The 27,056-nt window shown below is 42.5% G+C and overlaps 2 protein-coding genes and 1 pseudogene across 3 annotated transcripts in view; all 3 read left to right on the plus strand.

The window, feature by feature from the left end:
- Positions 1-2,566, plus strand: part of LOC116524642 (phospholipid-transporting ATPase FetA-like) — a 118,182-nt gene extending 115,616 nt beyond the window's left edge. The window contains exon 29 of the mRNA XM_032239969.1: positions 2,337-2,566. Within this exon, the coding sequence (XP_032095860.1) occupies positions 2,337-2,443 (107 nt within the window). The 3' untranslated portion in view covers positions 2,444-2,566. The remainder of the gene's footprint in view (positions 1-2,336) is intronic.
- Positions 2,567-6,410: 3,844 nt separating this feature from the next.
- RUSC2 (RUN and SH3 domain containing 2) overlaps positions 6,411-27,056 on the plus strand; it is a 68,849-nt gene continuing 48,203 nt past the window's right edge. Inside the window, exon 1 of one of the 2 annotated variants that reach the window (XM_032239975.1) lies at positions 6,411-6,738. The gene's annotated coding sequence lies outside the window, so the exon portion shown is untranslated. The remainder of the gene's footprint in view (positions 6,739-27,056) is intronic. The other variant, XM_032239972.1, reaches the window with a different exon arrangement.
- LOC116524650 lies at positions 22,498-24,418 on the plus strand (annotated as a pseudogene).

The raw sequence follows: 27,056 nt of genomic DNA on the forward strand, positions 1-27,056 counted from the left end.
CTAAGCCTTCAGCCACTGCCCTAATTCAGACTCTCTCAGTTCTCATCATAATTACCAATCTCCTAACTGATCTCCTTGCCTTCCTCTAATTCAATATCCACACTCCTACTAAAGTGAGATTTCTAAAGCTCAGATCTGTTCAAATCACTCTCCTGCTTGAAATAATAGTGTCAACAGCCTTCAGAATAAAATCCAAACTCAGCCAGGCATGGTGGCTCATGCCGTAATCCCAGCACTTTGGGAGCCCGAGACAGGCGGGTTCATTTGAGGTCAGGAGTCCAAGACCAACCTGGCCAACATGGTGAAACTCTGTCTCTGCTAAAAATACAAAATTCACTGGGCGTGGTAGCATGCATCTGTAATCCCAGTTTCTCCAGAGGCTGAGGCAGAAGAATCACTTGAGCCCGAGAGGCAGAGGTGGCAGTGAACCGAGATGGCACCACTGCACTCCATCCGGGGCAACAGAGCGAGACTCCGTCTCAATGAAATAAAATAAAATCCAAATTCCCAAACATGCATATAAGGCCCTTCTTAATCTCACTGCTGCTTCCTCCTACACTTTGCCCATACTTAACTAACACCCATACTACTTGAGTTTCCCTAAGGCATCATGCTTTCTTTGTTTTTATTGTTTCATTATTATTATTTTTATTTTTGAGACAGCGTTTCATTCTTGTTGCCCAGGCTGGAGTGCAATGGCACGATCTCAGCTCACTGCAGCCTCCACCTCCCGGATTCAAGCAATTCTGCCTCAGCCTCCCAAGTAGTTGGAATTACAGGCATGTGCCACCATGCCTGCCTAATTTTTTATTTTTAGTAGAGATGGGGTTTCACCATGTTGGTCAGGCTGGTCTCAAACTCCTGACCTCAGGTGATCCACCTACCTTGGCCTCCCAAAGTCTTGGGATTACAAGTGTGAGCCCCCGAGACTGGCCTCTTTGTTTGAGATGGACTTTAGATCTTGTTGCCCAGGCTGAAGTGCAATGGTGCAATCTCAGCTCACTGCAACCTCTACCTCCCAGGCTCAACCAATTCTTCTGCCTCAGCCTCCTGAGTAGATGGGATTACAGGCACCCGCCAGCATGCCCAACTAATTTTTTTATTTTTGGTAGAGATGAGGTTCACCATGTTGGCCAGGCTAGTCTTGAACTCCTGACCTCAGGTGATCCACTCCCCTTGGCCACCCAAAGTGCTGGGGTTACAGGTATGAGCCACTACACCCGGGCAGCATCATGCTTTCTTATGTCTCTGTGTTTTTGTATATTCTTTGATTTGCAAGTGTCTGGAAAACTTAAGAAAGACTTTTAAATGGGTGTCCTTTTAATGGAATGTTGAGTGCTGTTAAGGATCCTTGGGAATTGTTTGTTTATATTAGTGGTGAGAGCTTTTGATTTCCTTTGACTATGTTCCTATTTTATAAGTAAGCTATTTTCTAACTTGTTGGAGTTAGAATTTGACTTTAGAATACTGACACAAATAATGCAAAAGATTTCCTGCCTGTAACAATGCAAATGATTCCTGTTCTGGGTGATGCAAATGAATTTTGTCCATTAGAGAACAGACATTTCTTTCTTTTTTTTTTGAGACGGAGTTTCGCTGTTGTTACCCAGGCTGGAGTGCAATGGCGCAATCTCGGCTCATCGCAACCTCCGCCTCCTGGGTTCAGGCAATTCTCCTGCCTCAGCCTCCTGAGTAGCTGGGATTACAGGCACGCGCCACCATGCCCAGCTAATGTTTTGTATTTTTAGTAGAGACGGGGTTTCACCATGTTGACCAGGATGGTCTCGATCTCTTGACCTCGTGATCCACCCGCCTCGGCCTCCCAAAGTGCTGGGATTACAGGCGTGAGCCACTGCGCCCGGCCCAGACATTTATTTCTAAGTCAAATCTTCATTTGAACAGGTTTTAATATCTTACTGGTTCCCTCATTAATTAGTAAGTTTAATAAAACCTTTGAAATATGTTCATTGTATATTTATATGAGGCTCTGCCAGGCGCAGTGCCTGATGCCTGTAATCCCAGCACTTTAGGAGGCAGAGGAGGGTGAATTGCTTGAGCTCAGGAGTTCAAGACCAGCTGGGTAACATGGTGAAACCCTGTCTTTACTAAAAATACAAAAATTACCCAGGTGTGGTGGTGCATACCTTAGTCTCAGCTACTCTGGAGGCTGAGATGGGAGGATCGCTGGAGTCCAGGAAATTGAGGCTGCAGTGAGCCATGATTGCACCACTGCACTCCGGCCTGGGTAACAGAGACCCTGTCTCAAAAAATAAAAATACTTGCATAAGGCTCATTATTTTACCTTTTCGAAAGTTATTCTTTAGCATAAACAACAGGAAGTAACCCACACTCACTGAAGCCAAAAATGAGATTCCTATGGTTAGAAGGATGTATCACGATCCTGGGGAAGGAATCCAGCTGGGTAGGCCTCCGAAAGAAGTGAAACCAGCTGCTGGAAGGTCCCAAGAACCTAGGGAGTAGTCTCTTTGTGTCTAGACTTACTCCTCTGTGTGCAGCGGACTGATCTTCCTTCTCAGCAAACTGTTTTTCAATGCTGTTATAAGTAAAATTTTGATGCTGCAAAAGAAATAGCACTTGAAGATAAATCCTCTCAGAAAGGCAGTTTACTTCTATAGAAGGGTGTGGCTCATGGATGGAGCAATGGTGACCACACATTTGGACAAGGGAGGAAAAGGGTACTTTTTCCTGACAGGGGTCGCCCCTACTGCTGTGTCATTCCCCTATTGGCTAGGGTTAGACCGCACAAGCTAGACTAATCCCAATTGGCTGTTTTAAAGAGGGCAGGGGTCTGAGCTGGAGTGGCGGGGTGGGTGGTTTGGCAGGAAGGATGGTTACAGGATGGTCAGAGCAGGTAGCCAGGGGTGACCTAGGTCAAAGCAGGTGACTGGAGCAGATGACTGGAGCAGGTGACTGAAGCAGGTGACCGGGATGAGTCAGGATGGAGCCAGGGGCCGGGGGAACACATGTGAACTACTGATTAGAATCAGTGGAGAAATTGTTTACTGGAACTACAAGGAAGTTAAACTTTAAAATGGAGGACAAATAACTGAACATAATGACATAGTGATTCTTTGAAGAGAAATTTAGAACTCATTGTATCCAAAAATGCTGCTCAGGCCAAATGGGCAAGTAGAAGATGGCTACCGCATAGCTCCTAAATTACCCTGTTAAGTCCAATTTAAGTCTGAGCAGAGATGTAGCTCTTTGTCCCCCGATTCCAAATTCTCGGATAAGTAATTCTAATTGGCCTGGCTTGGGTTAAGTGCCCAATCTAGACCATTTAACTGGGGGATCACACTGTGCAAACAGTCTGATCTCATTGGTTCCCCACTGGCAATGCTAGCCCTCTCCACCTACACCCTTACTTAAGCCCTCACAACTTTATTTCCAACATTCATATTTGATCCTGTCATTCCTGCCTCCACAATAAGGCCCTTTCTCCCAACTCCTTAGTAGTCATAGGCACTTCATCACTAAATCCTGACCGGCTCTCCTTGGCTCTCTCCATTGCCTACCACACCTCTCAAATGACACACATCAGTCATTTTGCCCCTCAGTTCTTTTGCACATGCCAATTCTTCCTTTACCTCCCGCTCATTATTCAAAACTCAGCTCACACCACTTCTGTGAAGCCTAAGGATGTGTTACATATCATGACATCTATCTGTTTCCTTGACTGTGAGCCCCATCTCTCTTTCAGTGAGTTTGGAACCTAGAACAGAGTCTGCTTAGTGGGTGATATGGTTTTATTAGTGAGATCTGAGTTACCCCAAGTTACCGGCAGCCTATCCTTATGGGTCTGTAACAACTTTAGTCCTTGCTTCCTCAGAAAGAAAGAATTCAACTGTGGGGCATAAAGCAGAAAAAGAGACCAAGGCAAGTTCCAGAGCAGGAATGGAAGTTTATTTAAAAGGCCTTAGAGGCCAGGCATGGTGGCTCACACCTGTAATTCCAGAACTTTGGGAAGCTGAGGCAGGTAGGCAGATCACTTGAGGTCAGGAATTCAAGACCAGCCTGGCCAAGATGGTGAAACCCCATCTCTACTAAAAATACAAAAATTAGCCGGGCATGGTGGTGGGCACCTGTAATCCCAGCTGCTTAGGAGGCAGAGGTGGAGGTGGAGAATTGCTTGAAGCTGGGAGGGGCGGAGGTTCAGTGAGCCAAGATCACGCCACTGCACTCCAGCCTGGGCTACAGAGCGAGACTCTGCCTCAAAAAAAAAAAAAAAAGCCTTAGAACAGGAAAGAAAGGAATGTGTGCTTGGAAGAGACCTGAATGGGCACATGAAGGTTAAAGAGAGAAGGTCAAGTGGCTAACCATCATCCTAAGACTATTTTTTTTTTTTTTTGAGACGGAGTCTCGCTCTGTCGCCCAGGCTGGAGTGCAATGGCACCATCTCAGCTCACTGCAACTTCTACCTCCTGAGTTCAAGCAATTCTCCTGCCTCAGCCTCCCAAGTAGCTGGGATTATAGATGCCTGCCACCATGCCCAGCTAATTTCTGTATTTTTAGTAGAGTTAGGGTTTCACTGTGTTGGCCAGCTTGGTCTCCAACTCCTGACCTCAGGTGATCCGCTCCCCTCAGCCTCCCAAAGTGCTGGGATTACAGGCCTGAGCCACCACGCCCAGCGTCCTAGGACTTTTATAGGCTTGCCTCATTCCCATTATTCTTCCCTTAGAATGGGCTTCCCAAATGTGCAGTGCTTTCATTACCCTTTTCTAGTGGAGGATGCCCCCAGAAGATTGTACTTCACCATTTTTGGTCTCTTAACACACAGGCCCAGAAAGTTGCTTCTCCCTGGGGCCTGCATACAATTAGCATTTTGATGTTAACAGGTGTGGACCATCAGGAAATGGCCTCTCCCTAGCACCGCCAAATTATCGTTTTTAAAGAGGCAATGAGATAATTATGGAACTGCCACCAGTAGCGGGGTCGTGACTGCAAGTTGACCAGGTTCTTGGCGGTTTGAATAAAGATGGACAAAACGCCCAGCAAAGAAAAAAAAGAATGAAGCAACAAAAGAAGGAAAGCAAGGATTTATTGAAAACAAACGCACACTCCACAGAGTGGCAGCCAGTCAGGGGCCGGGAAACAGCATTTTCTTGGGTCCCAATATCCCCTAGAAGCTTCCCATTGGCCACTTCATGCTCACCTCATGTAAATGAAGTGGTAGCCCGCAATCAGTCTGATTGGTTGCAAAAAGCAGCCAAGCAGAGGCTGAAGTTACAAAGGTCACACCCCTGTGCCAACATCTGATTGGTTGCTTTATGCACATGTGAACATTGCCTTTTTGCAAATCAGAGGCTAGGGTAAAGTCACAAAGTTATACTGCTATGCAAAGTTAGACTTGGCCACAATGAGTCTATTTGGTTACAGCCAGCCAATTTTCCATCTGTTGTGCAGAAAAGGCAGGGGGTTTGCAAAGGGAATATCTTCTAGTCCTTTTATTACTTAGGTATGGAAAGTTAGGGTTTTCCTTTCAATTTAGTTCCAGGAAGTTGGCATGAAACAGCTTTAGGTTCCCTGCCTCCAGACCCTGTTCTCCTGCCTAAGAACCATCACCGACATCCTTAGTAGGTAGGAGGGGAGAACCCTCTCCTGCCCGCTCATGCCTCACTACCTGTAACAGTTTGGCTGTGTCCCCGCCCAAAATCTCATCTTGAATTGTAATCCCCGTAATCCCCATGTGTCTAGGGCGGGACCAGGTGGAGGTAATTGGATCACGGGGCTGGTTTTCCCCATGCCCTTCTCCTGACAGTGAGTGTGTCTCACAAGACCTGATGATTTTATAAGCGTCTGGCATTTCCCTGCTTGCACTCATTCTGTCCTGCCACACCATGAAAAAGATGGCTACTTCTCCTTTGCCTTCTGCCATGATTGTAAGCTTCCTGAGGCCTCCCCAACAGTGCAGAACTGTGAGTCAATTAAACCTCATTCCCTCATAGTATTTCTTCATAGCAGTGTGAGAACGGACTAATACAGTGGGTTTCCCATAACTAATATTTGCAGGACTGCCTGCCCCACCCCACTGTCTGGAAGCAGCAGGACTCCCCCACACACCCGGCCCTGAAGAGCAGGGGGCGTATGGGTTCTAGGTTTCACCAGGGCTTCGGAACCCTGGCTATGCATGGAGGGGCCAACCCCACCTCACCCCACCCACACCACCCCAGTGATTCTGAGTCAGTCCGTCCAGAGTGAGGTCAGGCCTCCTTTTGTTGTTGTTTTGTTAGTTTCCTCACTAGGTTGTACTGGGGAGCTAGGGTTGAGAACCGCCGTCTTAGACGAAGCTGGACGCTCACATCCACCCGCCCTCGAGGCGCCCTAGGCTTCCCTGGGTTCCTGCACCCGCGAGCCGCGCGTCGCCAGGCACCACCCCGCGGGGGCGGGCGCGGGCCGCAGAAGGCGGAGCCACGGCGGAAGCCTCGCCGCTCCCCTCGCTGGAAAGCTCTGCGCGTGACTCGGCTGCGCCCATCGCTGCGGGAGCCGGGGAGGGGGCAAGCACCGCGGCCGGGCGGACCGAACCAACGCGCCGCCCGGAGGGGCGACCTGAGGGCAACCCAGATTGGACCATTGCGCCACGCCGACAGGGGCCGGCATTTCCAACCCGCCCGGAGGGAGGGGGCGCCGGCGCCTCTAGGCTGCAACGCGACCCCTGGAGGGTGCGAGACAACGCCGCCGCCGCCGGCGCGGAAGGACGAGGCTGAAGCGAGGAACGAGGTAGGAACGCCTCTCCGGAGGCTGGCGGGGTCCCACAGACCCACTACCCCGCGTTCCAAGGGCTCCCTTAGGGGAGGGAGGGCCTGTCTGCCCACCTCTGTGCCCTCAGCGTCCTCCCTTCCCCCTCGGCTGCACCCGCCCGCTGCGTCCGCCCCGACCCTCTGGACAGACCTCGTCCCCAGCCCTTCTGACCCCCGGCCTTCTCTGACTCGTCAACTCTGCGTCCACGGGACCTTCAAACATCCAGCACTCACCGTCCATTTGGGCGCCACCCCAAATGCACCCCCAACCGTCTCAAACTGCCCCCTTGGAGACACCTTCCCCCACAAAATGACTCGCGCCCGGTAGTCACCGTGGTACCCCAAGCCCCTGTGATGGCTTTGGGGAAGCGCGGCCGCCCGGCACCCAGGCCCGCGACTGCAGCGGGGGCCTCCCTACGGCCAGTCCCCGGCCGGGTCCTCTGCGCCCTCTGCACTTTTAGCCCCTGGCTCCCGTTACTATCTGCCCGGCGCCGGCGTCGCTTCAGTCTCTGTCTCTCCGTCATCCAGTTTTACCTGGGGAAAACCTTTGGCTTGGCAGTACTCGTCCCCTACTACTGCACTCACTTGCCGCGAAGGGCACAGTGATCCTGTGGCCCTCCAGGCCGGCCCTGCGGACAGAGGGAACTGTCCTGGGGTCAAGGGCCGTACACTACTCATCTTTGTATCCTCAGTCCCCAGCATGGTCCCTGGCTTACGGCGGTGGTGTCGGTGGAGAGTCTTCACTACCAGTTGTCCTTGGCGTTTTGAACAAAGAATTGAACAAAACGCACCAAGTAGCGGAGGAATGAAACGCAGGAACGAGTAGACCATAGTCAGGCAAGGATTACCACTATGTGAACAGTGTCTGAGATAAAGAACACAGGCCTTTAAAAAAAAAAAAAAAAAGTGGAATTTTCAAAGGACAAAGGGCCTGAAACCTGTTTTTGTTTATTCTTAGGTGGGTGACCTGAGCAGATTTACTTTTCTGAGGGTATTAGGGTTTGGGTTCCATGGGGAAGCAGGTGGTATCGCTGAGGGATGAAACAACGGCTGGAAAGCTGTAAGAGTTGATAAGCTAGAAAGTAGTTACCTAATTAGTAGTGGCATTATTGTAACTGGGACTCAAAGTATTAGCAAATAAAAGTAGTGATTGGATTTTCCTGGCCAGCTCCTTACGTATTAAGCAGTGGTGGATGGCTTAATGGAAGAGCAGATCCAAACAGGATACCTGGTATCCTGTTACTTATGCCCCTCCTGCGGTATGGCCAGCCATGGTTTCCCTTCTGCTTTGAGCTGGGTTAGGATCCCTCTGATTTCCATGATGGTGCTTAAGATTCCTCTCTGAAGTCACAGCTGCCTTAACTGGAGGCTGGACATGTTCTCATTCACCCATTTCTAGTTTTGATTTATCCTTTTCCACTTTCTGTCTCCCACCCTCTGACATACCTTTATAAAGTCTGGAATCAGGCCCAGCCGAAACAGTGGCTCAACCTGTAATCCCGAAATTTTGGCAGGCTCAGGTGGGCGGGTCTCTAGAGGTGAGGAGTTCCAGACCAGCCTGGCCAACATGGTGAAACCCCGTCTCTACTGAAACTAGAAAAATTAGCCTGGCATGGTGGTGCGCACCTGTAGTCCCAGCTGCTCGGGAGGCTGAGGCAGGAGAATCACTTGAACCTGGGAGACAGAAGTTGCAGTGAGGTGAGATCGTGCCACTGCACTCCAGCCTGGGTGACAGCGACTCTCCTCAAAAAAAGTCTTGGATCATATAAACCCAATTTGGGGAAGGACTCTTGAGCTGGATGGATTAAACAGTACAATTTTTTTTTTAAAATGGTATCTGTTTAGTGGCCTTTTTTACTTTTCCTGTCTAGGCTCCCTCTTAAGACCTCAGTTACCCCCAGAACACCCTGGATTATTTTTCTACTCACCTCTAATACTTCAGTGTTGCCAGATAAAACACAGGGTGCCCAGTTAAAATTGAATTTCAGATAAACAACAGGGAGTCTTGTATTTTTACTTGCTAAATCTGGCAAGTTCATGGGAATGCTTATCTGTTCTATTTTTCTCTCTGGGGCTTATCTGCAAATTTAGGATTATAACTCACCCTTTTCTTCCTATTACTCATACACAATGATTGTGCACCCTGCTAAAAGTCACTTGACAGAAGAGCTGGCTCACTGCACGTTAGGGTAAGGGCAGGCTATCTAGAGATGGTCTGATTGATTAGTGTTGAAGTTACCCAGGGGGAAAAAAACCATTCAGACATTGGCATATAATATAACTTTTGTCAAATGAGTCCATCATGCAAAACCAGAGCATTATTTTGAGTAGCCAGATGTCAACATTGCTCAGAGAGCTAGGTGGTGAGGTAGAGAGAAATCTAACAACAAAATAATTCATAGCAGAACCTGTGCTGTACCATATTTACTCTTTATTGTGGTAAAATATATATAACATAAAATTTACCATCATAATCATTCTCAAGTTGCATTAAATATATCCACATTATTGCACAACCATTACTGACATCAATCTCCAGAACTTTTTTTTCATCTTCCCAAACTGAAACTCTGTACCAATAAGATACCAACTCCCCATTTCTCCCTACTCAGCCCCAGGCTTTCTACTTTCTGTCTCTGAATTTGACTACTATGGGTACCTCATGTAAGTGGAATCAAGCACCATTTGTCCCTTTGTGAGTGATTTATTTCAATTAGCATAATGTCTTTTTTGTTTTTTTTGTTTTAAACTTGTATTTTAGGTTCAGGGGTACATGTGAGGGTTTGTTAGATAAACTCATTTCACAGGGATTTGTTGTACAGATTATTTGATCACCCAGGTATTAAGCCCAGTACCCAATGCTGTCTTTTCTGCTCCTCTCCCTCCTCTCACCCTCAAGAAGACCCCAGTGTCTGTAGTTTCCTTCTTTGTGTTTATAAGTTCCCAGCATTTAGCTCCCACTTATAAGTGAGAACATGCAGTATTTGGTTTTCTGTTTTTGTTAGTTTGCTAAGGATAATAGCCTCCAGCTCCATCTGTGTTTCTGTAAAAGACATGATCTCATTCTTTTTTATGGTTGCGTAGTATTCCATAGTGTATGTGTACCACATTTTCTTTATCCAATCTGTCACTGGTGGATATTTAGGTTGATTCTAAATATCTTTGCTATTGTGAGTGGTGCTGCAGTCGGTTAGCCAAATGTCTAAGGTTCATCCACATTATAGCCGGTGTCAGAACTTCCCTCCTTTTATTTATTTTTTGATACAGAGTCTCACTCTGTCATGCAGGCTGGAGTGTACTGGTGTGATCTTGGCTTACTACAGCCTCTGCCTCCTGGGTTCAAGTGATTCTCATGCCTCAGCCTCCTGAGTAGCTGGAATTACAGGTGCATGCCACCACGCCCAGCTAATTTTTGTATTGTTAGTAGAGACAGGGTTTCACCACGTTGGCCAGGCTGGTCTCAGACACCTGACTTGAAGTGATCCATCAGCCTCAGCCTTCCAAAGTGCTGGGATTACAGATGTGAGCCACTGCACCTGGCCAGAATTTCACTCCTTTTAAAGACTGAATAGTATTCCATTGTATGTATACACTATATTGTGTTTATCCATCTCTTGATGGATATTTTGGTTGCATCTATCTTTTCACTTATGAAAAATGCTGCTGTGAACATGAGTATACTGATGTGTTTGAATCCCTGCTTTCAGTTCTTGTGGTTATATACCCAGAAGTGGGATGGCTGGATTGTATGGTAATTGTATGGTTTTTGTTTTGTTTTGTTTTTTGTGGAGCCACCATACTGTTTTCCACGGTGGCTATAGCATTTTCCATTCTCATCAGCATTGCATAAGTGTTCCAATTTTTCCACATCCTTGGCACAATTCTTTCCTTTTTAAAAAATAATAACCATCCTTGGCTGGGCATGATGGCTCATGCCTATAATGCCAGCACTTTGGGAGTCTGAGGCAGGCAGATCACCTGAGATCAGGAGTTCAAGACCAGCCTGGCCAACATGCTGAAACTCCATCTCTACTAAAAATACAAAAATTAGCCAGGTGTGGTGGCACATGCCTGTAATACAAGCTACTCAGGAGGCTGGTTTGAACCCAGGAGGCTGACGTTGCAGTGAGCTGAGATTGTGCCACTGCACTCCAACCTGGGTGACAGAGCAAAACTCCATCTCAAAATAATAATAATAACCATTCTAATCAGTGTGAAGTAGTATCTCGATTTTGATTCACATTTCTCGAATGAAAAGATATTGAGCATTTTTTCATGTATTTGATACTTATTGGCCCTTTTTGTATCTTTGGAGAAATGCCTGTTGAAGTCTTTTACCCATTTTTGAATTGGGTTGTTGTTGAGTTGAAAGAGTTTTTTAATACATTTTGGACATTAATCCATTCTCGGATATATGATTTGAAAATATTTTCTTCTATTCCATGGATTGCCTTTTCATTCTGTTAACAGTGTTCTTTGATGCACAAAAGTTTTTATATTTAAAATCTAATTTATCTGATTTTTCTTTTGTTAGCTGTGCATTTGGTGTCTTACCCAAGAATCATTGCCAAACTGGTGACGTGAAGCTTTCCCTCTGTTTTCTTGTCCCTTTTTTTTTTCTTTTTTTGTAGTTTTAGCTCTTATCTTTAGGTCTTTGATCCATTTTGAGTTAATTTTTGTATGTGATATAAGATAAGGGTCCAACATAATTCATTTCCTTGTGGATATCTAGGTTTTCCAACGCCATTTGTTGAAAAGACTGTCCTTTCTCCACTGAATGGTATTGGCACCCTTGTCAAAACTCATCAGACCAGATATGTGAGGGTTTATTTGTGGGCTCTCTAGTCTCTTCCATTGGTCTACATGTCTGTCTTTATGCTGATTAAACACTGTTTTGATTACTGTAGCTTTGTAGTAAGTTTGGAAAATCAAGAATGTAAGTCCTCCAACTTTGTTTTTCAAGATTGTTTTGATTGTTCAGGATCCCTTGAGATTCCATATGAATTTTAGGATGGATTTTGCTATTTCTGCAAAAAACATTGTTGGGATTTTGATAGGGATTGTATTGAATCTCTAGCTGACTTTGGGTAGTACTGACACCTCTTATGATAGCAAGTTTTCCAATTCTTGATCACCAGATGTTTTTCCATTTATTTATGTCTGATTTCTTCCAGCAGTGTTTTGTATTTCTCAGTGTACAAGTCTTTCACTTCCGTGGTTAAGTTTATTCCTAAGTATTTTATTCTTTTTGATGTTACTATAAATGGAATTGTTTTAATTTCCATGTTAGTGTATAGGAATACAGCTGATTGGACAGGCTAAGCATGGTGGCTCACGCCTGTAATCCCAGGCAGAGGCGAGTGGATCACCTGAGGTCAGGAGTTCAAGACCACCCTGACCAACATGGAGAAACCCCATCTCTACTAAAAAAAAATTATATATATATATATATATATACATACATACATACATACATACATACACATATATATAAATTAGCCAGGCATAGTGGCACATGCCTGTAATCCCAATACTCGGGAGGCTGAGGCAGGAGAATCGCTTGAACCCAGGAAGCAGAGGTTGTGGTGAGCTGAGATTGCGCTATTGCACTCCAGCCTAGGCAACAAGAATGAAACTCCGTCTCAAAAAAAAAAAAAAAAAAAAGGAATACAGCTGATTGGACAAAGTTGCTCCAAAACAGATGAAGAGAATTATACCAAAGCAAAAGAAGCATCAGAGAGTAAAGATGAGTGAGCTGGTAGAGAAACTCTCAAGTCAGTGGCTGAGTTAGCAGCGGAGGAAGAGGGCTTAGGTCTAGACAGAGTCCAAACAAACAAGAGCATGCAACAAGTGGAGACCTAACTCAAGGCTGCAGAGTTTGAGGCATGCAAGAGCCAAACCTCAATCGAGCCAGGTTCTCAGGAAGCTCTTGGAGAGGATCACAGAGAATCAACAAGAAACAGAAGTCTCTAGAGAAACTCGACTTAAAATTCAGTCAGGCAGTATCACTGATTGAGCCATAAAAGGCTCACCTCAATAGAAACAAAACTTGGTGCATTACATCTTTTTTTACACATATTTTTTTTTTTGAGACGGAGTTTCACTCTTGTTACCCAGGCTGGAGTGCAATGGCGCGATCTCGGCTCACCGCAACCTCCGCCTCCTGGGTTCAGGCAATTCTCCTGCCTCAACCTCCTGAGTCGCTGGGATTACAGGCACGCGCCACCATGCCCAGCTAATGTTTTGTATCTTTAGTAGAGACGGGGTTTCACCATGTTGACTAGGATGGTCTCGATCTCTTGACCTCGTGATCCACCCGCCTCGGCCTCCCTAAGTGCTGGGATTACAGGCGTGAGCCACTGCGCCCGGCGGTGCATTACATCTTATTTTGTTTCTACAAAGGTTCCCTAGGGTTGACTAAGCTTAGAGATGCTATGTCTCCTGCACCTGTAGTCACTTACCCAGATCTATCAAGCTTGCATGTGGTCAACGTATGTACCCCTCTTGCTGAAGGTGATGCATGGGATCCATCCTCATACTATTGTAAGCCAAGCTCTGTAATACATAAACGCCGGGTGTTGTCCTATTTGAATATCCTAAATTTTCAACAATAGTTGTTATGAATGTAACATGTAAAGTTACTATCACTGATTATTCCTCTGAAGAATTCCACACAACCATCAGAAGGTGCAAGATCCTAGAGACTTACATATCTTGGGGCATTTTCCAGGAGTGCTCCTTCAATTATCGCCCTACACCTGATCGAGCTGAATGTACTACAGTAAAACAGTATGTAACAGATCCATTCACTACATGGTGGTATTGTGGAAGTGGCCCTGACATAGGGGCACTCACTCAACAACCGTACAAAAGACAGTTCTGTTTTTGCCTAGAGGATGCTAGGTTAAAATTGTCTATATTGCCCATCTTCCTCACTTGTACTTAGCACTTGTGGTGTAGCTGAGATTAAACTAGGAGTATGTATACTTGGATCTGGCACCAAGTTATCATTTAATCCTCCCAAAATGAATAGTGACTAAACAGTCAAGCATCTCAATGGGCAAGTACTTGAGCACCCAACCCATATAAAATTTCATGATCTGCACCTATCCTTTCCCTTACATTGTGAGTACAAGTTTCTAGATGACAAGTTTGGTATAGACTATTCAGATGCATCTGGCCAAGTTGTCATGATGATTTCTCATTGAGGGAAGAGAGATACAGCACAGCAGTACATTGTGGATATGTTGAATCCATTATTTGATAGTGCAGTCATCACTGAAAAGCAACATTCAATCTTTTCTTGCAGATCCTCACTGCACAACCCCATACTGATATAAGCCCATTTGTTGAGCACGTTGTGGATGAAAAGAACTTAATTGGGTTAGTAAACTGGAGAACTGTTTTGTATTGGTGTTGCAAACCCATTTGGGTAGAATTTGTTCCATGGGTCAACAACTCTATCCCCTGGCCACAATTATGTATTACCAGCCATATACCGAATACTATATGCTGCTTCTCCTCAAGTTGGCGGCACATTATATGTTCTAATAAACACATCCTTGGGAAGCTATCTCAGGACAACAGGTTCTTCATCATACCCCAAGAAGATCTCCAGACCTAGGGTGATCAAAACATTAACTGCGGACATTAAAGATATTGATACTATTAATGATATTCACACTCATGTCCACTTAACTGATCCTCTTGCATTGGCAGTGGGCCCATTAGTAGATGAAGAGGCTATTAAACATGAGATCATTGGGCATGCAGATACACTCTCTTCCTTTCACTCCTTGGGTGCGGGATTTATCACTTCTCTGTCCCTGTGGAACATTGCGAAAGATATGTATCTACATCTATCACACTTAGGTGGAACTTTGTTTCTCCTATCCTTTGTGGTAACTGCCACAGGAAAATTGAACAGGTACTACAGGAGTGTAGAACAACTTCACCTATATTCTCAGCTAATTAAAGAGGAAAAAAAGCTGATTTTTATGTGTTGATTTTGTACCCTGCAGCTTTGCTGACACTAATAAATGATTAGTGTATTTGCAACTAATAAATCATTTTTAGTTCTGATGTTTTTTGTGACATCTTTAGGGCGTTCTCCATTCAAGATCATGTAGTCTTGGAACAGAGATAATTTTACTTTTTTTTTTTTTTTTTTTCTATTTGGATGCCTTTTATTTTTATTTTTGTATCTAATTGCTCAGGCTGGGACTTCCAGTACTGTTAAATAGAAATGGCAAAAGAAGGCCAGGTGTGGTGGCTCACGCCTGTAATCTCAGCACTTTGGGAAGCTGAGGCAGGTGGATTACCTGAGGTCAGGAGTTCGAGACTAGCCTGGCCAACATGGCAAAACCCTGTCTCTAGTAAAAATACAAAAATTAGCCAGGCATCTCGGCGTGTGCCTGTAATCCCAGCTACTTGGATAGCTGAGGCAAGAGAATTGCTTGAACCCAGGAGGTGGAGATTGCAGTAAGCCAAGATGATGCCACTGCACTCCAGCTGAGAGACAGAGTGAGACTCCATCTAAAAAAAAATGGCAAAAGTGAACCATTCTCTTAACATGCAATTCTTATGGGACTGTTGATTTGGTGTGCAGGTCCTTAATAGACACTGAAAACAACATTATTTTAACCTAGTATATTATTAATGTTAACAGTAGTAAGGCCTGGTGGCTCACGCCTGTAATCTCAGCACTTTAGGAGGCCAAGGCAGACAGATCACTTGAGGCCAGGAGTTCAAGACCAGCCTAGGCAACACGGTGAAACCCCAACTCTACTAAAAATAGAGAAATTAGCCAGGCATGGCGGCATGTACCTGTTGTAATCCCAGCTTACTTGGGAGGCTGAGGCACAGGAATCACTTGAACCCAGGAGGCAGAGGCTATCGTGAGCTGGAGATTGTGCCACTGCATTCCAGTCTAGGCAACAGAGCAAGACTCTGTCTCAAAAAGAAACAGCAAACAAAAAACAGTAGTGAGTCATGAAGTTAAGTTATAGCCTGCATAATACATTTTTAAAACAGTTCTACCAAAACACTTAAAGTTTTTTAAAAGTTAATTTTGATACTTTAGGAAGAAACCCTCTGTTCCTTGGAATTCTTGGTTTAATAAAAGTCTTTTATCTTCAAGAAGATGAGATGGTGAGCTCTGAGGTATGTGTTGTATTTTTGGCTTCTTGTGTGAGTTCCTGTAGACAAGGACAATAGACTGATAACTGGGTGGAAAGAAAAATAGGGCCAGCCAACTTCTAGCTAAAATTTAATTATTTTAGGATCAAAAGTCTATGCTTAACTTGTTTATCTTAGGATCCAAAAAAAATCTATATTTAACTTATCTGTTTTTATACTTTGTGCTTTGTTTTCCTGTATAATTCTTTTAAAAATAGAAAATGCACCCTTGTATTTAGTGTACTTAAGGAAAATGGATATTTATTTTTGTCCATGCTCAGATAAAAGAAAAAGAGCAAAGTACTCCTAAAGGCAGCATAGATAGGATTCAGATGAACCCGAGGTAAAAAGCAAAAACTCCAGGGGAGAAAATTGGGAACCTACTGCTAGTCCCATTCATCCTGGAGTTGTATCTCTTCCAAAACATTCTTTACTTGTTCTTCGAAAGTTGTTTATTTCTGTTTAAAGATACAGCCAAACAGAACAACTTTTTTTTTTTTTTAAGAGTTCTGGATAGCTAGAGTTTTTCTATAAGACTAATGATTTCCTTTTAAACATCTCCCAAAGCCTAGTCATTCAGACATTTCTATCTTACTGTATTAGTCCATTTTTATGCTGCTGATAAAGACATACCCAAGACTGGGCAATTTACAAAAGAAAGAGGTTTAATGGACTTACAATTACACATGACTGGGGAAGCCTCACAATGATAGTGGAAAGCAAGGAGGAGACAGTCACATCTTACATGGATGACAGCGGGCAAAGAGAGCTTGTGCAGGGAAACCCCCCCTCATAAAACAATCAAATCTTGTGAGACTTATTCACAATCACAAGAATAGCATGGGAAAGACCTGCCCCTATGATTCAGTTACCTCCCGTCCCTCTCATAACACATGAAAATTCAAGATGAGATTTGGGTGGGAGACACAGCCAGACCATATCACATTATCTGTTACTTTATAACAAAACACCCCAAAACTTAGTGACTTAGAACAACAATTGATTGTATTTCACAATTCTTTGGTTGGGGCTTTTTTTTTTTTTTGTACTTCTAAAGAGTTCTAAGATGTTTTTACTAGGAGCACTACTGGGATGAGTAAGATTTCTCAATGTGGCTACTTTGTTTTTTTGGAGTTTAAAAAGTTATTTTCTCTTGCCAATTATTCCTTCATAACCAGTGTGACTACTTTGAAGGACATACCTTATTTGGTCATACACGAGCTATTCTACTTTTTAATAGCTCTTATATGCTGCACCTCTTTCCCTTTGAATACTGTTGGTCTCTTTGTCCAATATGACTAAAATATTACTCTTTTTAGTTTTATACTTACTTACAGCTATCGTTAACTTCTTAGATAGCATAGTGTCTCTTTTAGTTTATATGATGATTTATTTAATGTTCTTTGCCTCATATCCAACACAGCAACCTGCATCTTATTAGTTTATTCATCCTTAATGATAGTGGCTGGAGAGAGGAGGGCTGGAAGCAGGACCACCTGCCTCATTATACATTTGTGAGTCCTTTCTGACAACCAGGTGGTGGTGATGAATAGCTAACAAGGAGCTTTTATCTTATGAGGAAAAAAAGACAGCTGTGGCTTTTCATTGGCCTGTGAGAATCTGTAGTAGAGAATAAAGAATTTCAAACTTCTTCTTAGAAGTTCATGGCTGGGCACGGTGGCTCACACTTGTAATCCCAGCACTTTGGGAGTCCGAGGTGGGCAAATCACAAAGTCAAGCGATCGAGACCATCCTGGCCAACATGGTGAAACTCTGTCTCTACTAAAAATACAAAAATTAGCAGGGCATGGAGGCGTGCACCTCAATCTCAGCTACTTGGGAGGCTGAGGCAGGAGAATCACTTGAACCCAGGAGGCAGAGGTTGCACTGAGCCAAGATTGTGCCACTGTACTCTAGCCTGGCAACAGAGCAAAACTCCATCTCAAAAAAAAAAAAAAAAAGGAGAGACTTGTTCAAATATATTCTACAGCAAAGGGACCCAAAAAGATAAAAATTGGGCTGTTTTGATTGAATGCATGGAGTTGGGAGAAGTAGAGTCTAACCTGTTCAACTCTCCCTCTTTTCATCTATATCCCCTTCACTTCCTTTTCAAAGTCCACTGGAGGAGCTCTGTAAAGAATAAAAAGTCACTGATACAGGCCAGGTGCGGTTGCTCACCCCTGGAATCCCAGCATTTTGGGAGGGCCAAGACAGGTGGATTGCCTGAGCTCAGGAGTTTGAAACCAGCCGTGGTGACATGGAGAAACCCTATCTCTACTAAAAATAAAATAACTTGCCGGGCATAGTGGAGAGGCACCTGTAGTTCCAGCTACTTCCAAGGCTTAGGCACAAGAATTGCTTAAGTCTGGAAAGTGGAGATTGCAGTGAGCCAAGATCATGCCACTGCACTCCCACCTGGGTGACAGAGTGAGACTCCATCATCTCAAAAGAAACATCACTGATACAGATATTTCTCCTACTGAGTTACGATTCAAAGGTAGAAAGAGATTTCTTCCTTTAGAGATTAGCGTTATAAATCTCTCACTCCCTCAAGATTAAGGGATCATGGAGAATAGTTCCTAGGAAATACTTTTAGCTGCCCAGACTCTACCTAGAAAATGCTTAAACTGAAATTCCTTTTTATGGAGAAAGATTAAAAGTGTACATTTTTCCTTGAAAATTAAAAAAAATCTCTACTTTTTTGTTTAAAAATATTTTCTGAAAAAAATCGTCTTGTTTTTCTGAATATAGATAAAATATATGCTTACGATAGAGAATCTAGAAAAGACAAGTATTAAATGAAAACATATCATTGAACAGTTCTTAGAGGCCAACATTTTAATAGTTGTATAAGAAATCTGTGTTTGAATGAGCCATAATTTACTTACCACAAATGTTGGACATTTGTGGTTTTATTTTATAGTCTTTTTAAAAATTTTCCAGTAGTTTTTGGGATACAGGTAGTTTTTGGTTACTTGGATAAGTTCTTTAGTGCTGACTTCTGAGATTTTGGTGCACTCATCCCCTGAGCAGTGTACACTATACCCAAATATAGTCTTTTATCCCTTATCCTCCACCCCGCCCTTACTCCTCTAGTCCCCAGAGTCCATTATATCATTCTTATGTCTTTGCATCCTCATAGTTTAGCTCCCACTTATGAGTGAGAACATATGATACTTGGTTTTTCATTCCTGAGTTATTTTACTTAGAATAATGGCCTCCAGCACTATTCAAGTTGCTAAAAAGGTCATTATTTTATTCCATTTTATGGCTGAGTAGTACTGCATGGTGTATGTATACCACATTTTCTTTATCCATTTGGTTGATGGGCATGTGGGTTGGTTCCATACTTTTGCAATTGCCAACTGTGCTGCTATAAACGTGTGTACGTGTGTCTTTTTCATATAATGACTTCTTTTCCTTTGGGTAGAATACCCAGTAGTGGCATTTCTGGGTCAAATGGTAGTTCTACTTTTAGTTCTTTAAGGAATCTCTATACTGTTTTCAATCTTGGTTTTACTAGTTTACATTCCCAATAGCAGTGTGTAAGTGTTCCCTTTTCACCACATCCACACCAATGTCTATTATTTTTTTGCTTTTTTTTTTTCCTTCTGAGACAAAGTTTCACTCTGTTGTCCAGGTTGGAGTGCAGTGGTACGATCTCAGCTCACTGCAACCTCTGCCTCTCAGGATCAAGCAATTGTCCTGCCTCGGCCACCTGCGTAGCTGGGATTACAGGTGCTCACCACCATGTACAGCTAATTTTTGTATTTTTAGTAGAGGATTTTGCCACGTTGCCCAGGCTGGCCTCAAACTCCTGGCCTCAAGTGATCTGCTCGCCTCAAGTGATTGGCCTCCCAAAGTGTTAGGATTACAGGCGTGAGCCACCACGCCTGGCCATTTTTATACTTTTTAATTATTAACAACTTTATGCAAAAATCCTTATCCACATCTCTGATAATTTCCTTGGGATAGAATTCTAGAGGTATAGTTACTGAGTTAAATGATTTGAACAGTTTTAAGGCTTGAAATATATATTTTTCTGAGCTCATTATGAAGACTGTACCAAAATATACATACACTGGCAGTGCATGAAAATGCCTATTGTACTTCCCTTCACCAGAACTATTATTATTTTGTCTGATAACTGGTCAGCAAAAGATGGTAATTTATTGTTTTAAAGTTCAAACTTTTTATATGTTCATTAAGTATATTCTATTTCTTTTATGAAATGTTTTTTCATATCCTGCCAATTTTTCTATTAAGATCTTAGTTTTAAGTGAAATAAGAAAGTCACAGGACAAATATGGCATGATTCCTCTTGTATTAGTTACCAAAAACAGTTAAAATCATAGAAGCAAAAATAGAAGGAATGGTGGTGGCCAATGCCTGGAGTGAGAGTTTTGCGAGGGAATGGGGATTTGCTTTTCCCTGGATATAAAGTTTCACTTACACCAGCTGAGTAAGTTCTAGAGACCTGCTGTACAACGCTGTGCTTGTGGTTAGTTAACAATACTGTACTATACATTTAAACACTTGTTAGGAGGTTAGATCTCATGTGTTTTCACCACAATTTTTAAAAAATCTTAGTCTTTAGTTATTCACACAAGTTCTTTACACATTAAATATATATGCCTTTTGCTAAACCAAATATTTGCTTGCCTTTTAATTTTGTTTGCGGTTTTTGACATACAGAATTTTATTATATCTATATGGTTAAGTCTTTAGTTTTCTTTTGTAATTTCATTACTCCTTCTTTCAGCACATGCCCTGGGAGTCTATGTCTTGAGTCTGGGACTGTGGAGCTCAGATCTTTCTGAGGAACTCTGTGTGTACATGGTTCTCTCTAACTGAAATCCCTTCCTTAGCCCCAACCTTGCCACGTGTTTCTACGCCTCCTCTAACAGTTCAATCATCTGACCTTTCTGAAGCCTTTCCAGATTACCTCATGCAAACTTGGGCCTATTTCCATTACTCCTTGATTTGGCCTTGTCTGGAGCTCCATTATAACAATTAGCAAATTATTTTATATAACCATAAACTCCATGAGGACAGGAATAGAGTTTTTGAATCCAGGGTCTCTCAGAGATCTAGAGAGAAATTGACCTGTTCCATTTAATATATGAAATTCTTCATATATTGAAAATGATTGCAATCCAAACCTCTATTATAATAATTTTAGTGTATTTTAAGTATTTATATTAACAAATTAATTTATTTTAATACCATAATGATGGTACTTAGGACAAAAACAACATGATCATCTCAGTAGATGCAGAAAAAACATCTGACAAGTTTATGATAAAAACACTTAACTAGGAATAGCATCTAACTTTCTCAACCTGATAAAAGGCATCTACAAAAAACCCACAGCTAACATCATTCTTAAGGTGAAAGATTGAAAATTTTCCCTCTAAGATCAGGAACAAAAGAAGGATGTCCATTCTCAACACTTCTATTCAACATTGTACTGGAAATTCTAGTCATAACAATTAGGCAAGAAGAATAAAAGGTATCCAGATTGGAAAGGAAGAAATATAACTATTGCTATTTGCAGATGATCTTGTATATAGAAATCTTAATGAATCCATAAAACTATTATAACTAATAAACTAGTTCAGTAAGATTGTAGGATACAAGATCAATGGGGATGGGCTTGCTTTTAGGAGTAATGAAAATATCTCAAAGTTAGATTATGGTCATAGTTGCACAACTCTGTGAACACTAAAAACCACTGAATTGTACACATTAAAAAAGTGAACTTTATATGAATTATATGTCAATAAAGCTGTTATTTTAAAAATATAACTTCATTTGAATATAAGAACAAAAAGCTAAATTTGAAGTCCTTTATGAGTTTCAGGCTCTGGCCTGAGATCTTCCTGTCCCCTTCCACACAATTTGTGATAGGCTGTATTTTTCACTGTATATTTCTGGTGCCTAACACAATGCCTGACAAATGGTATAAACTCAGTAAATATTGATAGAAGAATAGAGAATGAATGAATGAATTACAAGGGTTGAACTGACATTAAGCCTAGCTCAGCAAATCTGTTACATGTCTTAGGTTGCTTTGCTTTCATAAAAGATCTGATTTAGTAACATTCACAGAGGTAACAGCCTGGCCCCTAGGATAAGTATGATTTTAGCTCTATGAACAAGTTTTAAAGAAGTGCAGAAGACAGGTCAGTGATGACTGGTAGATTAGATAAAGCTGATAAAAAAAGATCTATATCCAAGCTGAACATGATCTAAAACATTTAGGAATTTTAAAAATCAAAATAAATATATAAAAATGGGCCAGTCATGGTGGCTCACACCTGTAATCCTAGAACTTTGGGAGACTGAGGCAGGAGGATCACCTAAGTCTAAGGGTTCAAGACTAGCCTGAGCCACATAGTGAAACCCCGTCTCTACAACAACAAAAAAAAAAATTAAAAATTATCTGGGTGTGGTGGTACACGCCTATAGTCCCAGCTACTCAGGAGGCTGAGGTGGGAGGATCACCTGAGCCCGGGAGGATGAGGTTACAGTGAGCTGTGATCATACCAGTGCACTCTGGCCTGGCCAACAGAGGGAGACCCTATCGCAAGAAAAAAATAAGAATAATCACAAAATAAATCACCTACAGTCCCACTTGCCTATCCTTTCTGTTTACACACATATATAAATTTTGCATGGACCTAATTGTGGCATTAAAATTATTTTATATTTTGCTTTATTTTAATTAACTTAGTTCCAAAGCATTTATCCATGTTGCCACATAGACTTTATGGTTTATAGCTCAGTGTATTCCATTCACTTGTTGAAGTATCCTCACTAGTAGTCCTTCAACTTCATTAAAACTTCACTGATACTACAATCATTCTTTTAAAAGTATACTTACCTGATAAAACCCCATCCCTGAATGAACATAACCCCTTACCTTCTCCATGTCTGTACTCAAATAGCTAAGCTTTACTGGAGAAAATTGTAGAGCCCGGCATATTTAGCATCACTCTAAATTCATCATTTCCAGGTGACAGTGCTCCAGCAAATATGGTGAATGTTCCTAAAACCCACCAGACTTTCTGTGAGAAATGTGGCAAGTACCAACCCCACAAAGTGACACAGTCCAAGAAGGGCAAGGATTCTCTCTATGCCCAGGGAAAACGGCATTATGACAGGAAGCACAGTGGCCATGGTGGGCAGACTAATCTGATTTTCCAGAAAAAGGCTAAAACTACAGAGAAGATTGTGCTAAGGCTTGAGTGGGTTGAGCCCAATTGCAGATCTAAGAAAATGTGGCTATTAAGAGATGCAAGCATTTTGAACTGGGAGAAGATGAGTCAAAGGGCCAAGTGATCCAGTTTTAAATGTCATCTTTTGTTTTATTATAAACAATAAAATCTTGAGTTTATGTTCCAAAAAATTTAAAACTGAATTCATTACCAAAGTTCATATTGGCAGCAATTTTACTATATTTCTCTAACAAGTATCCTACTCTGCTCTTCACAACCAATATTTCATCTGTTCATTGCTCTCTTTAACCGCTCACCCTACCTTTCTCCTTTTCTATGCTGTTGGTAGTCTTGACTTGTGTACCTCGGAAGAAAAAAGGAAGGCATATATGTGAACTCTCTTACTTCCTACCACCAATCTACAAACATGTCTACAGCCATCGTCTCCTCTCTAGTTGGAGGAAATACTCCATCTCCTAACAAAAGCTAAGTAATCCCTCCCTGGTGCTCTGAATTGCATACCCTCCTACGTGATCACAATTGATTGCTTACCCAGCAACGACTTCCCCATTCCTCCTTTGAAATATAACTGTTGAGATAGCCACCTTCCTCCGTACATGCCTCTGAATGTTAACATTACTCAGTGTACTGTTTGAGATGACCACTGCAGTCATGCTATGACCTAACGATGGCAGATTTAAAGGACATGGTGAGCCTCTGAATTCACTAACCTGGCAGTCACTGTGCCTCTGGTCTTCTTGATATGTGTGACAATACATTTCCTCTGTTGTTTAAGCCACTCTGGGATTGCTGTCATCCATATGCAGAGAATATCATACAAAAATGGTAACTCTTTAAGCTACCTCAATAAACCTATATTCTGAGTAAAAACACTGTGATTGCTATGCAAATGGAACTTCATGACAATTCCCTAATGCTATCCCACTCCCACCTATCCCTTTTAATCTGTTTGCTTCTCCTAAATTCAACCTATAGCAAAATTCTGGAGCCATTACGGTTTCTCAGGTATGTTGTTCCATAATTTAATCTCTTTTCTTAACCTTTCACATCAGTGGGGACAAAAACAAAAGGAAAAGACGGAAAGAATACAAGTACACTTCCCAGAACAGAAGAATATGAATCTACAAATTGAAAGAGTCCACTGACTACCCAGCATAACAAATAGAAATAACCTAGCCCAGGGTACCTCATCTTGGAAATTTGGAAAACCAAGGATATAGAGAAATTCCTAAACTATTCTTTTAAAAAAAAAAAAGTTATAAAAATACCAGGAATCAGAATCAGAATGAGGCTGGGTGCAGTGGCTCTCATCTGTAATCCCAGCACTTTGGGAGGCTGAGGCTGGATCACTCGAAGCTAAGAGTTCAAGACCCTCATCTCTACAAAGAAAAAAAACAATTTAAAATTAGCCAAGTGTGGTGGTACACACCTGTAGTCCCAGCTTCTCAGGATGCTGAGGCAGGAGGACCACTTGAGCCCCAGAGGCACACCACCTTGCCCAGAGAAACTTTTCTAAAGCAGAAGCTGTGGAACTTAGGGAGGGTCACATGGTATACATGTCTGGAAATAATTAAATCTTGTGAGCCTATGAGTTTATGTGGAAGACTTGCTTTTACTATGTTCTGGTGACAGTGAGCAATTCAAGTAAACATGTACCTAACTGTTCATTGGGTAGAAAATTCGTGATTTACAGATAACTTGTAAATTCACTCTAACCTCCTTTCTATCTGTTTTCCTGGGATATTGCCTGAGTTGAGCTGCTTTACTTTACAACTTACAGGGGGAAAAATAACAAGCCATGAAGAAAAGTTAAAGAATTTAAGGTTGTATTCCTATTGAAAAGAAAACACTGGACTGGGTGCTGTGGCTCACGCCTGTAATCCCAGCACTTTGGGAGGCCGAGGTGGGTGGATCATGAGGTCAGGAGTTCAAGACCAGCCTGGTCAATATGGTGAAACCCCATCTCTACTAAAAACACAAAAATTAGCCAGGCATGGTGGCAGGTGCCTGTAGTCCCAGCTGCTCAGGAGGCTGAGGCAGAAGAATCGCTTGAATCCAGGAGGTGGAGGTTGCAATGAGCTGAGATTGTGTCACTGCACTCCAGCCTGGGCAACAGAGCAAGATTCTGTCTCATAAAAAAAAAAAAAAAAAGAAAGAAAAGAAAACACTGGCTATGACCATGACATGGTTCCTTGTAAACTGGTAAATTGAACAGTAGTACAGTCTCAAAAAGGCAATAGGAGGGATTCAGGTTCGAGAAAAGAAGAGGAGATTCCTGATTCACATTTATTATAGTTGTCACTTATTGGGCCCTCCCTAAATAACAGTCAGTGTCCTAGATATCTTATATATCTTCTCTGTAACTCCTGCCACCACCCTGTGGGGAAGGTATTATCTCCACTTTAAAATGAAACTGAGGCTGAGAAGAATCAAATAACTTGCCAGGTGCTACAGAATTAGTCCTTAAGAGCAGAGTTCTATACCCACCTTTTCTTAGCTCTTTACATTGACCAGAGAGAAACAAAAATGAATGGCCTGATGCTGGAAAGAGCAAATCAGGGTTCTATTTCTTCACTGTAATGGACAATAGTTTGTTAGCTGAAGTGAGTTCCTATGCTTTAAATAAAAATATGTAATGTAAAAATAGGTACTGAACTCCCAAAAAATGAATGGAAATAAAAGTGGAGCTTAACTAAGAGTATGTTACTGATAGATTCCAGTGACTTTTCAAGTGCCAGAGTTTTCATTTCAAGCATAGATAATTGGCTGGGCATGTGGTGACTCACACCTGTAATCCCAGAACTTTTAAGAGGCCAAGGCAGGAGGACCGCTTGAGCCTAGTAGTTCAAGACCAGCCTGGCCAACATAGTGAAACCCCATCTCTAAAAAAAAAAAAAAAATTTTTAGAAAGAAAAAAACAGATAATTGTAGTTGCCAATAAATACAGTGTAAACTGGACCCTGATTAATAAATATACTAATTGGCTTTTCTGGACAGAACTGGCTTTCATGATTTAACTGTCTTTCCTCTGAATGCAGCACATTCCAAAGGCCTACTTAATTGTGTATATAGTCATAGTTACATATTTGTTTGGAATCCCTGGGTGTGAACTGTAAGCTCCATGAAGGCAGGCATCAAGTCTGTTTCTTTCACACATTACAGTGCCTGGCACTTTGGAGGTGCTCAGTTAATATTTATTGAGTAAGTCATTTAGTCCTTGGGTGAGACTTTGGCATTTAAGGTTCTCAGGGCCACAGATTCCTTCAAACATTTGCCCAAAGCAGAGAAGGAAACTCTTCCAGAGCACTGTTACGTACTTCTGGGTTAAGCTGTTAGATTTCCCAGGTCCTGCCTCCTGATGCCAGATGGGCTGTGTTTTTAGCAAAGGGCTTGTCCTTACTCTGAGATTTTGACTATTTGCTGTCTCGCGGTGAACCCAATGGGGCAGCAGCTGACAATAGGAGAACAGAGTTACTACTTTCTCTGCTGGAGCCTCCCAACATCTATCCAGAGATAGCTCCAGTATAAGTTGGCCAAGCAGGAAATTCCAAACCCTTTTCCTGAACTCGGAACAGCTTGAGGAGTCTCTTCAGATGGACTTGGAAATGCTCCCAGCGAGCAGAGCTGGGTCTTATGTAACTTTTTAGACTGCCCTTTTTAGGAAAAAAACAAAGTGTTCCTCAGCTAGTGCTGGACTTTTGAAACACCCTGCATTCTTTCCTAGCTACTCAGCAGTCCCCACTGGAAGCAGCTAATAGGACAGAGTTGAAGACCGGTGAGGTTAAAGGGGGAGAAAGGGCGGGTTGTCTGTCATTCTGTCTGGAACCTGCTGTTCTGGGTCCCCTCCTGTGGTTCCCACTAGCAGTAGAGGGAGCACATC

Source organism: Sapajus apella, unplaced genomic scaffold (genome assembly GCF_009761245.1).
Source record: "Sapajus apella isolate SASKATOON/1434 unplaced genomic scaffold, GSC_monkey_1.0 scaffold46, whole genome shotgun sequence".
NCBI classification, from domain to species: Eukaryota; Metazoa; Chordata; class Mammalia; order Primates; family Cebidae; genus Sapajus; species Sapajus apella.